This window comes from Poeciliopsis prolifica, unplaced genomic scaffold (assembly GCF_027474105.1).
Source record: "Poeciliopsis prolifica strain line A6 unplaced genomic scaffold, Auburn_PproV2 SCAFFOLD002, whole genome shotgun sequence".
Lineage (NCBI taxonomy): Eukaryota > Metazoa > Chordata > Actinopteri > Cyprinodontiformes > Poeciliidae > Poeciliopsis > Poeciliopsis prolifica.
The window spans coordinates 23,377,630-23,391,594 of NW_026562377.1; the positions used below are offsets into that span (position 1 = coordinate 23,377,630).

The 13,965-nt window shown below is 42.7% G+C and overlaps 2 protein-coding genes across 3 annotated transcripts in view; one reads left to right on the forward strand and one right to left on the reverse strand.

The window, feature by feature from the left end:
* Positions 1-3,433, forward strand: part of wwc3 (WWC family member 3) — a 36,795-nt gene extending 33,362 nt beyond the window's left edge. Inside the window, exons 21-23 of one of the 2 annotated variants that reach the window (XM_055048476.1) lie at positions 858-1,091; positions 1,619-1,746; positions 2,790-3,433. In XM_055048476.1, coding sequence (XP_054904451.1) covers positions 858-1,091; positions 1,619-1,746; positions 2,790-2,856 — 429 coding nt within the window. In that variant the 3' untranslated portion in view covers positions 2,857-3,433. Of the gene's footprint in view, positions 1-854; positions 1,092-1,618; positions 1,747-2,789 lie in introns of both variants that reach the window. The other variant, XM_055048466.1, reaches the window with a different exon arrangement.
* A 593-nt stretch (positions 3,434-4,026) lies between these two features.
* traf3ip2l (TRAF3 interacting protein 2-like) lies at positions 4,027-13,785 on the reverse strand. The gene is made up of 10 exons (XM_055048489.1): positions 13,672-13,785; positions 11,394-11,500; positions 8,125-8,753; positions 8,000-8,042; positions 7,179-7,243; positions 6,621-6,718; positions 5,602-5,670; positions 5,369-5,485; positions 5,197-5,271; positions 4,027-5,101 (listed from the first exon to the last, which is right to left on the reverse strand). The coding sequence occupies exons 2-10, from the start codon at positions 11,456-11,458 to the stop codon at positions 4,955-4,957; spliced, it is 1,308 nt and encodes a 435-aa protein (XP_054904464.1). The 5' UTR covers positions 11,459-11,500; positions 13,672-13,785; the 3' UTR covers positions 4,027-4,954.
* Between the last annotated feature and the right edge of the window lie 180 nt (positions 13,786-13,965).

A 13,965-nucleotide genomic window follows, 5' to 3' on the forward strand; every position in this document is an offset into this window, starting at 1 on the left:
AAACATTAGCAGTTCTGAGACTCTGAAGTGATGCAGAGCTTTGATAACTTTCTGGCGCGTCGTCTTTTCCCCCGCGAGCCAAAATCACACTTGGATGTTTCTCACTCACCAAAAATGTTCGCACTAATTTTATATTGCCAGCAGCTAATTAATTTACCTGTAAAATGTTTTATTTTTAATTCCTCAAGAAACGAAACATTCAGTGGTCTAGTAAAATGTACAAAGAGTTGGGTAGAAAAGTTACTGTGGACAATAAAAATGACCCTGCACTAATTAATATGTAATGAACACATGTGTAAAGTACGGCTGCAACTAAAGATTATCTTATAAGTTAATCACTCAATTATTCTGATGATTAACAGATTATTTGGATTAAAATATTTGGTACTTTCTGCCAATTTTCGCCATGCAAGTGTCACTTATAATATTAAAATTATTTTACAAGATGCAGAACTCAAATCCATTTTTTTTTCTTCTAAAGAAAAGGAAAAAAATCCAAAATAACACTTGGTGTATTTAGAACATGTTTATAAAGTTCTTACCATCTTGTATGCAAAATGTATTTGTACACTTGACTTCCTGCTGTGTTTCAGCTATCTGATTTTTATTTTTTTTTTACTCTTAAGGATTAATCAGTTACTCAATTAGTAGATTGTTTCAATAAACAATTAAACGTAATCAAGCTGATTTAATAGTTTAAGACCTTGGGGGAAGCTTGATGGATGTTTATTTAATTTACTATAAAGAGAAAATCGTAAGCAGGTTTTTATTGGTCTGTCACATTAAATCCTTCCAGTATCTGTGTTCACTGTGTGGTTCAAGATGGGTTTTTTGGTTTTTTTTTGTGCCAACAGCAGCAGTCGTACCGTTCCTCGTTGCCTGAGCAGCCAACGCGGACCTCCCTGGACCTGGAGCTGGACCTCCAGGCCTGCAGGACACGGCTGCGGCAGCTGATGGAGGAGCTGAGCGCCCTGAGGGAACTCAAGCTGCGGCTGGAGGAGCCGCCGCAGGGCAGCGACGTCAAGGAGCTACCCAACTGGGCGCTGAGAGACGAGCGCTTCCGCTGCCTGCTCAGGGAGGCCCAGAGACAGGTAACACCGGATATGACGACGTTTAGACGAGGCCGCCGCCTGAAAACTGACGCCTGTTTTTGGTCATTGAGAAGGGGAAAGGTTCCAGGTTTAGACGGCACCGCTGTGATGCCTTGAATCAGCTGTAGTTGCAATTCCATGGCCACAAGACGGCGCTGTGGTTTTGGCGTGTTTAACCTCATTTGCTGTTAGCTTTAGCTTACATCTCATTGTAAACAGAAAGCCGTCTCCCATGAACAAAGTGTCATGTAACATTTATTTCCTTATCAGGAAGTGTGCTTCACTGAATCGGTTAAGTAGGAAACCACATCTCCACGCATTCTTGCATAAACGGCGTTCTGCGCATGTGCATTTTCATAACTGCTGAGTACTTCACACCAGCATCGTGGAAGAGATTTTATTTTGAGAAAGACAGAATACTTATACGGACTGCTTCGCACCTCCGCGGGGTCTGTCACAGAAAAGTTTCATTCGGGCGCATGACTTGCCCCGCAGCAGCAAGATGACTGTGGTGTCGCCCCCTGCAGGCCAACCAGAGCAAGCAGGAGCAGCGTCACGAGGAGGCAGCGGAGAGGAGGCTGAGGAAGGCTTCCAAAGAGGTTCTGCAGATGAGAGGGCAGAACCAGAAGGAACCCCTGCCGGTGCAGACATTCAGGTTTGAAAACGAATCCACATCTCTTAACTTCACATAAATTTTGATGCATTTCTTTTTTTTTTCATAAAATGTTTTTGCAAAAATGGCTTCGTCTGCTTGCAAGCAGCTGCAATTTTTGGCGCTAAAGCAACGGTGTTGCACCAATCCTGCCGTAAATTGTTGGGATATGAGAAATATTTTCGGGCATGTCGCTGCAAGAAAACGGATGCCTACCTCTAGAAGTACTGCTTGGCTTCAGCTGCTGCTCATAAAAAGCAAAAATTCATCACCTTAAATTAGCTTCACCTGGTACACACTGTGCCAGATTAGTAGCAAAATGAGCATTTTAGCCAAATCGTAAATGTTTCTCTGCTCTAAACTGCTGCAAACTTGATAGCTAATAGGTTTTAGTCGTCAGATGTAATTTTACCTCGGGATCATGACCTGAAGAGATGGACTTTATATGAAGGTGACATTATTATTGGGCAACTTCTATTCCAAAAGACAGGTTTGACTGACAGTCTGCCAAAGACATGCAGCAATCTAAAAAAAAAAAAAAAATCATGATGCTGGGGTGTGATGACAGATCAAGTGAATAATTTCTTGTAGAAAGTCAATAATTCTCACCCTCAGAAAACGGGACGACCATTAGCTGTCATCACAGAACCAAACATGAAGCCGACACATTTCTCAAAAGTTTTATGGAAAGACGAGAAGCGGCTTTTATTTTTCATCTCGTCACGTATCCGAGAAAGCCAGAATAGTTGGTAGTTGCCTGAGCGTTTCATCTCTGCAGCTCCTCCAGAGTTGCCTCGAACCTCTCGGCCGTTTCTCTGATTGCTGCCGTCTCTCAAATCTACCACATCTGATAAATTGTCACAGCAGCATCAATGTTTGCAACATGGCGGCAGAAAATGGGCTCGCTGAATGCTACAAGCTCACTTGAATTATTTGGATAAAGGTAGAAAAGAAGGACATAAAGGGGATTAAGTATAAATTCATGCCACACTTTTCAGTAACAGGTTTTGCATTAATTTGCTTTTTTTTTCCCTTTTTTTCTGCAGAGAGAAGATGGCTTTTTTCACCAGACCAAGGTTCAACATACCTCCTTTGCCAGCTGACGATGTATGAGGGCTCGCCTCTATTTTGTGACGAAAGATGAAGTATATGTCCTTTTTTGTTTTTTTTTCCCCTTGGGCTCATGAAGTACAGAACTGTTCCTGTTAATTATACCAGACATGTGACCTGCAGAAGATGAAGACCTGAATGTACATTTTCAGAAGCCTTTGTGTGCCTTTTCCTTTTTCTATTTTTTTTTTTACAAACATCACCCAGTTCTTGATGACAGGGTTGTAGAATTCCTTTTTTTTTTCTTTTTCTTTGTTTTTTTTTTTTTTTCCACGGGGGGACGACGATTTTCAGACCTTGTTTCTGTCTGATCCTACTTGGGTTTGTGCTTACAAAAGGCTGGAAGACGGGAACAAAAGTCAGTTTGGACAAATTCACTGTACTGTAACTTATAGTACTTTTTGTTTTTTTTCCTTGAAGGAAATAAAACGCTCCCTGCTTATATGTATTTTGTAGCTTTTGAACAAATAGCACTTCATTGTTTTTTTTTTTCAACTATTAAAATTAAAGTATTGTCTGATATTTGTTTGTTACTTAAATCTTGAGATATTTGCATAATAAAATGACTGTAACCAACTTATACTTCATTATTTTGTCCTTTGTAAAATATCTACTTTCTTTTTTGAGTGTTTTTTTTAATTAGCTATATGAACATTTTCAGTGAAAAACATTCGTTAATCTGCACGTGAACACCTGCAGTCGTGCATTTCAGGTGCAGCAGTTTTTATTTGGTCGCCGTAAACCTGGGATAAACGCCTATTCTGCCGACGCAAACGTTTTGATTTACTTTTTTTGCTTCAAATGTGTCACAGGTTACATGCAGATTCGTCTCAAACCACACACGGGTGTTGATGACCCCGTTTTGAGTGCATTTCTGCCGATTCTTGAGAAGTTGTACCGCACAGCTGCGTCAGCTGCTTATCGCCTCACGACTTCCTGTCGAGGCGTTTTTCTACGAGAGAAGGAGGGGAGAAGCTGCGAGACTGGATTTCTGCTGCATTCCTTCTGCCATTTACGACAATAAGCCTGTTCCACTTGAAGGAAGAAAAAAAAAAACACACACACCCCTGCAGGCGAAAAAATGAATAAAATCCAGGCCTCTGCTTGTCTGAGTTCTGGTGATGAGGTGACTTTGACCGCCGTGGCTCCCAGAGAGACAAATGTACAGCGAGGTTAGCTTTTCAGCATCTTAATTTAATTTAAGGCTAAAATCAAAACAATGTAAACAGTACAGTCTAAAGCAATGGTTTAAAAGTAAAATAAAATATAATTTTTGAAAAATAATTCTGGAAACAGGAGGCGTCTGAAGTGACGTACCAGCTGCTGATATGAGATCCTAGAGTCACTTGAAGTGGAAATGCAGAGAATCGGTTACATGATTTAACTTTGATGTGAAACAAAAATGATCCCTGCTGCAAAAAAAAACATCTTTTACAGTGGATCTTTTGGGGGTTTTTTTATTCGAACTTCTTGAACTGGAAAATTCCTTTTTTTTAAAAAAAAGGACACCGATTCCTGATGTTTCAAAGCTCTGTAGGTTCTGACATTCCATAAGTCGGGCAATGTGTGCTTGGGTTTTTTTTTTTTTTTCGTTTTTTTTTTTCTGCAACAAATTTCTCCTTGTAAGCAGGAGGAAAGTGTATCTTTCAGCCAGCTGATAGGCAGCGCAGGAAGTAGAAGTGTTTACAGAGAGAAACATCCAGCAATTTTTCTGTCATCTCAAAGAAAAAAAATCCCCTGGCCTTTCCACAAACTGAAAAACTGCAGCGATTTTGTCTGTCTCTGTACCAGACATCACTGTATAGTTTTTAGTTTCTTTAAGTTGCAAATGTGACTTGCTTATAAAAATGCATGATTTTTCAACTGTTTTTAAAAAACAAAAGCTGAACAAACCAAAAAATACCAAAAAACCTCTCCGATCCACGTCTCGTGTCGACGCCGACACTTTTCTCTTTGTAAATAAAAAAAGAAAAAGTTGAGAAGAATCTACAAAAGCACCTGAGAGTATTTACAATCGCAGATTAAAGGAGGACAGGCAGGGGTGGGGGACGTGTCTCCGCTTGTCTCGGGGGACAGAGGGCGCTGTCCTCAGGTCAGCGCTCTAGATGGGGATGGAAACGATGGTCGGCAGTTCCCCGATGGGCGGCGGGTTGTACTTCTCCACCCTCATCAGGCGTCGGAGGATGTCGTCTCGATCGCGCGGCCAGCCGTAGACGTGAGTGTTCTGGAGCCAGTTGGGAACGTGACACTGCAAAAAAACGCAAATCGAGACGCCACCAAGTTTAGTTTTTTTATTTTCTCCTCTCAACGCTGTTGTGGCGTGACAACGACCACGGCGCTTACCTTTTTAGCCCCGGGAAACAAAATGGGAATGAACCTGAAGTTCTTGCTTCCGTTCTGGATGAACTCATTCTGAAGCTGAGTGACAAACACACACACACACACACACACACACACACACCGGTGAGTCTGGGCTGCGTTTTAAAGACGAGCTGAGAGCGGAGGCGACTCTGACCTGTTTGTGGATGTAAACGGTGTTGAAGGTCCTCTCGTCGTTCTCCAGGTCGAACGGAGACGTGGTCACCGTCTCGTAGTACTTGGGACTGATGATGATGATGATCAGGTACTCTTTCTGGGAGAGCAGATAAACATCGTCATTCATCAAAAGCCGCCGGAGGACGGCTTCCAGAGACAAGTTTCCTCTTGCTCCGGATGATGCAACAATTAAAGGTGTTGATCTGCTCTCACCTCGCTGAGGTAGCGCTCCATGAAGTCGATCTTGCTTATGCTTCTGTACTGCTGCTCAAAAATGTCGATCTAGAACAAAGATGTTTGTGTGTTAAGCTCTTAACTCATTAAAGGAACCCCCATCATGGAGGTTTTTAGAGCTGATGACAAACATTCATTAAAAGATTCAAAAAAGGGTCATTTCGCTTTATTTGGTCCAACTTTTGGACCCAAAGTCTCCGGCTGCGTCCAGCTGAGGCGCCAAGCATAGTATTGATCTTCCTATTATTTATATTTTATGTTAAGAGTTTCAGCACAACAAAAAGAACCAATGGTGGAACACAGTTAAAACACCAAGTTGTGTTTTAAGCTTCAAATCAAGGAGGGAATTATTATTTTAATATTTACTCATTTTTGTATCGTTTCCCCTTCATCGTTTATAGAAACCATCAGCCACTCTAATTAGTAAGTCAACTTTGTTTTCATAACTATTTTTCCTGATACTTCATGGTAATCAGGTGGCTGGACCTGGGAAGAAAAACAAAACAAAACAACACATGTTCCTCATTTGGTTAGAGAAACTACCAAGAGTAAATTCAGTAATGCACAGCCTTATGCTTCATAAGGCTTCAGAAGTTATGCTTCACTCAGAAGTTATGCTTTTGAGTGAAGCATAACTTCTGAAACGGTAGAAATGAAGGGAGCGTGTTGGCATAGGTCGTCAGGACGACCCACACCTGTTCTCTGGTCTTAAATGTTGTAGTAAAGGCGTGTCAGGCTCTGCGCCATAGACTCATGTTGAAGCTCTGATTTTTCTATGATGCATTCACATCTGACGTTCCCTCATTAAGAACCAGTTCACACATGCTGACAGAGCAATAACATGCGCTATTATAGAAAATGTTGAATTGGGATCTTTGGACTTGTCTGTCAGGGACTGGAGTGAAGAGGTGCTGCTTTGTTTTTTACCAGGAATGTCAAATAGTCTGAAGCACAGCAGCACAAAAAAAGGAAGAAAAAAAAAGACGGTTGCCACATACGTGAGTGTCGAAGCCGTTGTGTCGCAGCAGAGCCACGAACTTGATGATCTCGTTGACGTGTTTGTCGTTGTCGGCTTCGTACGTGACGAAGACCCGCCCTGCGTTCAGAGACGGACAGATCAGAGACGGACAGATCAGAGACGGACAGGTCAGAGACGGACAGGTCAGAGACGGACAGTTCAGAGACGGACAGATCAGAGACGGACAGGTCAGAGACGGACAGGTCAGAGACGGACAGATCAGAGACGGACAGGTCAGAGACAGACAGATCAGAGACGGACAGGTCAGAGACGGACAGATCAGAGACGGACAGGTCAGAGACGGACAGTTCAGAGACGGACAGGTCAGAGACGGACAGGTCAGAGACGGACAGATCAGAGATGGACAGGTCAGAAACGGACAGATCAGAGACGGACAGTTCAGAGACGGACAGTTCAGAGACGGACAGGTCAGAGACGGACAGATCAGAGACGGACAGTTCAGAGACGGACAGGTCAGAGACGGACAGTTCAGGCGGTGCCGCCTGCGGCAGACGGAGGCGAAGCCTGCGAGACTTACTCTGCTCCAGAGAGAGCGGCGTGCTGTACGTGGGGTGTCTCTCTTTGACCGGGACGTTGTGGCCGCTGCATGGAAGCACAAAGAACTTCAGGGCCAAACTTTGTCAGAATAAACACACAGTGAGGCTGCTTTAAAACTCGAGCGGGGCTGTCGACGTCGAGGCGTCTGAACGTTTCATTGCGTCGACATTGCGTAACGCAGACTGGTTTAAAAACCAGCAGAACGTTTTGGGCTTCAACTTCCAATGACAGTGGAAGTTGAAGCACATGTTCCACAGGAAATGCACGGAGACGGACGTTTCTAGATTGACGTTCAAAATGAAACGACTTCCTTTAAAACTCCCTGAATATAAAAACCTGGAGCATGGAGAAACTTCACGTGTTTGGTTTGAGACGATAAAACGTTGCATGTTTTAAAAAAAGTTTAAAAAAGAAATACAAATTAATTCTTTGTATTTCCTTGGTATGGGGGCAGCAACCCAGGGCAGCATCAGAAAGGTGTACAACACCCAAGAACCGGAAAATAAAATATCTGATGTGTCAGTTGTCCCCTGAACAAGTTTCCTACTCTCTGTATGCATGCGTTGCTGATAACTGAGAGACTACCTGCTTTCTTCTACAAGAAAAACTAGCAAACAAACCAAAACATAATTGCTTCCATTTTAACCAGCAGAAGGAGGAGTTTGCCTGGGGCAACATTGCTGCAACTGTGTACATATTTATATTTCAAAGCGAGGCATAGTGATTTATCACGATTAATCACAGCATGAGAGAGATCAATCAGATGAAATCTTTTTAATTAGATGCCAGCACTGAACTCACATGTGTCTGAATCCAGCTCCAGGGATCCTGCAGTCTTCTGAGTCTAACAGACAAAAGACAGAATCAAGGAAACCTGCCAAATGCACACTGAGCGTGGCTGTCAGAGAGCGGAGGACCAGACTTACAGTACGAGCTGTAAGCTGGGTTGTACTGAGGCCAGGCGTGGTCGTTGGCCACGGGCCGCCTGCTGAAGGCGTCCGCCGGACACTGAGCACAGCAGGGGGGGCCCTGCGGCGGGCACGAGTACGGAGACAAGGTGTGGTGGTAGAGCTCGGCCGAAGGCGGGTTGGAGTGCAGCGACAGCGGCTGCTCCAGGCTCATGTGGCCGCTGTGGTGGCTGGGGAGGGAGGCGGACTTGTCTCTGGACAGGCAGCTGTCCTGGGAGCAGCTGGAGTAATCCTTGTGGCCCAGGCAGGACGGCAGGCTGCTGGGGTAACCCGTGCAGCTGCTGGCCAGGCTCGGGTGGAGCATGTTGACCTGGCTGGGGAACGGGGTGGGCTGGTTGTACCCGGCGGGGAGGCTGTGGGAGCAGAAGCTGGAGGAGGGGAACGACAGGCCCTGCTCTCGGTTCCACCCCCGCGGGCTGAACATGGAGTCGTCGGGGAACGGCGTGCGGTCCGCGGGCCGGCGGTGGGCGTCGAGGTCGGACGCGGGGTCCGCCTTGTGGACGGTGCTGGCTTTTTTCTCCTCTGTGTTCATGGTCTCATCGTCCTCTTCGGGCGTGTTGTGGCAGGTGCTCAGCTGGCTGACATAACTGAAAACAGAAACATACACTGTAAAACAAAAATGCTTTCAAAAATGTACGTAAATTAAACTGTTAGACTACAAAACATCATCTCACTGTAGAGAACACACGGAATCAAAATAACTCAAGAGACGCATTTCAAATCATTGTTACATTTCTGAAATGTAGGAAATACAGAAATTTATTACGAAAATTTATTTTCGCAATAACTTTTTTTTTAATTCATAGAAAAATACCATATTACTGCCAGCAGTTAATCACACTTAAAATTAATTGCACTGATTGGCCAAAATGGCAGATTTAGCTGAAGTTTACATTAAAGCTACACTTTAAAACTGAGACAAATATTGTTGTTTTTAAATATATACAAGCTAATTAACTTTATATGGAGCAAATAAGCAGTTACAGAAAAAAGAAAATGATAACAAAATCACTGCTCATTGTTTTAGAAAGCTAAAAGTCTTTCTTACTGAGGTGCCAGAGAAAGAGTCAGACAGATTCAGCATTTTCACCGGCTGAAAATATCTCCTTTATTGCTGCAGCTCACTGCTGGTCAGCTGGCTGATAGCTTCTACGCTTATTGCTCATTGAAAGATTTTCAGGAAGTGTTTCCCATTACACAGAGCACAAACCGTCATGGTTTTGAAAGCTAAAGGAACGCCACTGTAACCTGTAGAAATGAACGTAGGTTATTAAGACAGCTGCAGGGCGTGGAGGACGTGCTCAGCAGCGAACTGGTTTTCCAAGAAAACAGCCCGACTCATGGTGCAGCTGTTTTTATCTTTCCTCCACTGTTCACTCTGATCACTATAAACAAAAGCCCACAGATGAGCACAGTTACACTGTAGCGTAAACAAATGCAGTAAATGTTAGCTGCAAAACAAAACAACAGCTATCCATAAATGTTGGGCATAATTATTATTACTATAAAAATCTGTATCAAATCACTTTGCAGCTCTAAGAACGACAAATTTAAATTATTTTATTGGTTTTGTTTTATATGTCAGTGTAAATACAATGATACTATTTTTGGGTTGAACAACATGTCGCCAATATATCGTCATAGCCATACGAGTGTGAAAATTCTTGGATAATATAGTCAAAGTTTTAACTTTTCAGCTGTTTTCATGCTAACATTGTCGTGGTTATATTGCTATTTTGACCAGTTTTATCACAATCACAAATTTTGCCAATATCACGCAACCCAACTATTTTTACAAGATATTATCAAACTGAGGGAAATGTCACACTGGAACCAGCATCAGATCCAGCTTAACAACGGTCTGCCAGGAAACCAGTGGGATATGCTAACTGCTACTAGCATTACTGGCTAATAACTGAGTAGCATTGCATTTCAAACACTAACAGAAGAAGTTAAGTAACTGATATGTATTGTATGTGTAAGTGTTTAATATGATGAATCACCACCAGAAGGGTAAATAAACGGTTTATGTAACAGCCTACGTTTTACTCTCATGGCTGCCGTGTTGGTTTTTGACGTCAGCGTCACTGAAAAACACCAGACTTTACCACTTCAGCTTTTGGAGACTTCCTGTCCACCTTTTGAGTTTGAAACATGGACGACCCAACCTGAGACACAAATCTGGATGCATCATTAAATCGCATTCTTCAACCATACCACACAGTGACACAGACAGTAGTGTTGTTATTAAAAAGCAGCTCCTCCAGGACGTCCAACTTCTGTCGCATTACCGCCTTCAAAACGTCTCAGATGGTGGCTATCTGGAAACTTTTGTATTTTAATGAGCTGGAACTTGTCACAGAAAGAGTGAGAATAACTGTCCTAGATCACCGAGTGAAACTGAGCCATGATGCTGAACAGAAACGTCTGGTTTAAATCGCAACGGGTTTCCAAATGTCCCGAAAAGCATTTGATCATCAGACTGTTCAACACAATAAGCGATGAGGACAGTCCCTTATTTTTGAGGCTAGTTCTTAGGGTCATCTTACCCATACGAAGACTTTCTCAAGCTATTTTACAAAAAAACATACATTCACATCTTTACAAAGCTACACATGTATAGTTTTCTGTTTTAAATAAAAAAAAAATTTCATATAAATGACTTCTTCACTGGCATTAATCAGCATCTTAAAAAGCATTATGATGTAATCTATTCATTCATATTGAGGAAAACAGAACTACTACATCATTACTACAATGAAGAAATATGGAAAATTGTCCTTTTCAATGATTAGTGATTAAACAAGTCAGCACCAAAGAAGTGGAGAAATAAATGAATAAGAAGGTGATAAATATTTTTGATTCCTGTTTAAATTGCTCACATTATAACTATTTTGTTCGACAGTCATTTCTGCGAAAGCGTTTTTCATTGAGTTCACCTTTCTGTTTGTTATTAATAAATTTCATTTCAAACAGGGTTTTTTAAAAACAAAAACAAGAGAACAAGCAAAGAGTAGGACAGAGAGAAACAGGTGCATACATTACCAAGAACTAAATAATTAAGTTTGCTATGAGTGTCCAGTTTGCAAAGGAGAGGGGAAGAGGCAACCACTTATTTAATCCATTTAATTTTCAAACACGCATCTACCGAAGCTTGCCAAAAACAACGTCCTAATAAAAGCAGAAAAAAGCTGGCAGATTCTTGTTGTTGTTTTCGTCGAGCTCACCTATTTGGAACAGGCAGAGAGCAGACCGAGGTGGGCAGCATCGTTGAGCTTATTCCATCTGACATCCATGTGTGTGTGTGAGCCTCCTTTACGATGCGATTGAACTTCTGCAAAGGGTAAAACAAACACAAAAAGAAACAGATATCTGACTCAAAGGTCAGTATAGACAGATCTGAGGCGTCTTGCTTTTCTTTTCTGTTTTATCAGCCCACACTAGAGTGAGTAAGCGTTTGCATGCATGCGCACCGGGACATGACACACAGGGGACTTTTCTCTAAGTGAGTGGAGCTAACACATGGGAGTGAGGAAATGATGTCTGTCTTTTGCACAGGGGGAAATCAAGCCATTTGACAGATGAAACAGATATTCACCCGCTGACAGATTTCTCTTTTTGTGTGTTTTGTCACCACTTGGACGTTTCAGATCATCAAAACAAACTCTTCAAATGATGATTTTGCTCTTTAAAAGGCAAATTTCCCTTGTGTTATAATGTAGTCACACTCTTGTAATGATGTATAACGAAAGCACCTGGCAATTTGTAAAGTTTCAATTGTTGACTGTCTGCTCTATGACTTTGCACTTTTGTGTTTTTATGACCTAAAACGCCTTGTTGCTGAAATGTGCTAAAAAAATAAAATAAATAAATAACATTTGATTTGACTGCCTGATTGATGAATTGGCTGCGATTACCCACAATGCTCTGTTGGGGTTCACTCACCGCATCTCGACCTGGTTACCGCCAGATCCGCGGAATCGAGAGACGCGTCCCAGAACAGGCGAGAAACTAATTTATCAGCGTCTGTCAGTCATGCGAGCGTTGCAAAACCGTAACGGAGGTTTTGGCGAACCAAAATTATTTCAAGAGGCCTTCAACAACTCAACGGGGCCGTGAGGAACCCAGATGCAACATCTACAGCACTGCAAGCTCATCCAAAGTCAGAGTTCATGATGTAACAATAAGAAAAAAACCAGGCAAAAACTGGCATCCACCAGAGATTTCCAATTCTTCGTGAAAAAGACAAAAATTGGAAATTTTGGAACGTTTGCCACTCGTTATGAGTTTTTCCTAAAACGTCATTTTAGAAAAATGATATCATACGAACAATTAAACATGGTGGTGGCAGCAGTTGAGTTAAACAACAGGAAAATAATCAAAATGCACCAGTATGTCACGCGCTGAACGGCTAAAAAAAGAAATGAAGGCTCCAACGTGGCTCTGTGTAATGTGACCATAAATAGGTTGTAATGTTTCTCCAATGTAGCAAAATCCTAACAATTCGGCAAAGAACAGAGGGCCAAACGTTCCTCCAGAGATGAAAAGGATTCATTTCCTGTTATCGTTAACTTTCTATGGCGGTTGTTGCTGTCGAGAGTTGTACAACCAGTTATTGGGTTTGAGTGACAATTACTTTTCCACATAAGGTTATGTTGGTTTGGAAATTTACCCAGTTTATCTGATATGTCCGCTACTAAAATTTGCTCTGAAAGCGCGAACACATTTTTCTTTTCACGTATAACTAGTACAATTCTGCAGCACTGCTTTTGCACTTGAAGGTGCTTCTTAAAGCACTGGTTTCCCAACCTGCAAACTGACACGGCAGCCCAATTATGATAATTAGAAAGTCCATGACGACAACAGGAGTCAGAACAACTGATGGCCTGTTTTTAGATAAGTGGAAAACAAAAGTTTGGTGAGAGCTTTCGGTAGAAACAAATGATTTTTTGGGTAATTTCAAGACCCCAACACTGGCGTTTAGTGGCCTGCTATGGGTTCCCGACCCATAGCTTTGGAAAACACGAGTTTGAAGCTCTATTTCCTCCCACCTGTCTGAATGCTCCGTGATGTTAACTACCGGGGAAATGAAGCGGAGAGCGCTCTCTTCAAATCTGCATATGGGTTAGCTGAGATAATATAGCCGGTTTTCGGTGGGTTTGTCTTCCAACACCCCCCAGGATTCCCGTAAATGAAAATGACTCTCGGTGTGGTGGCGAGAGTGAAGCAGCTCGCTGTTTCCACTGAGGCTGACCCAGATATGGCTCCGTGGACCCGGACTGCTCAGCCTCCACGCAGCCGCATCCGTCCAACCTCCAGACACTTTGTCCGACAAGTAGACGAACGAAAAGACAAAAACAACTAAAAACTGTCACCTCCGAAACGCTTGTATGTTATCCAAAGGGGTCCACGAGGACGCGCCGGTGTCCTCGGGACAGTTAACGGGATTTAAAATAAAAATAATTTAAAAAAATAATAACATGACGCAACTGCAGGTGAGCTTACCTTCGGCGCTGCAGGTGAAAAAGTCTCATTTGACTCGCAGAGCCAGCGGTGTGAGACAGTTTTTGGGTCTCGTCACGCCGGGTGGAGGCCACAGTGACACTTCCACTCGAGGCGAGGCGTTATTTAGTGCGGCTTCACCGCCCCGACACTGAAACCCCACCTTCCTCCTCCACCTCCTCCTCCTCCTCCTCCGGGGACAACAGCCGCTCCGTTTCCTCCTCTACACGACGCCAAACTGCATTTATCTTTTTTAAAAAATTACCTCATTATAGATTAAATATGTTACCAGTTTAT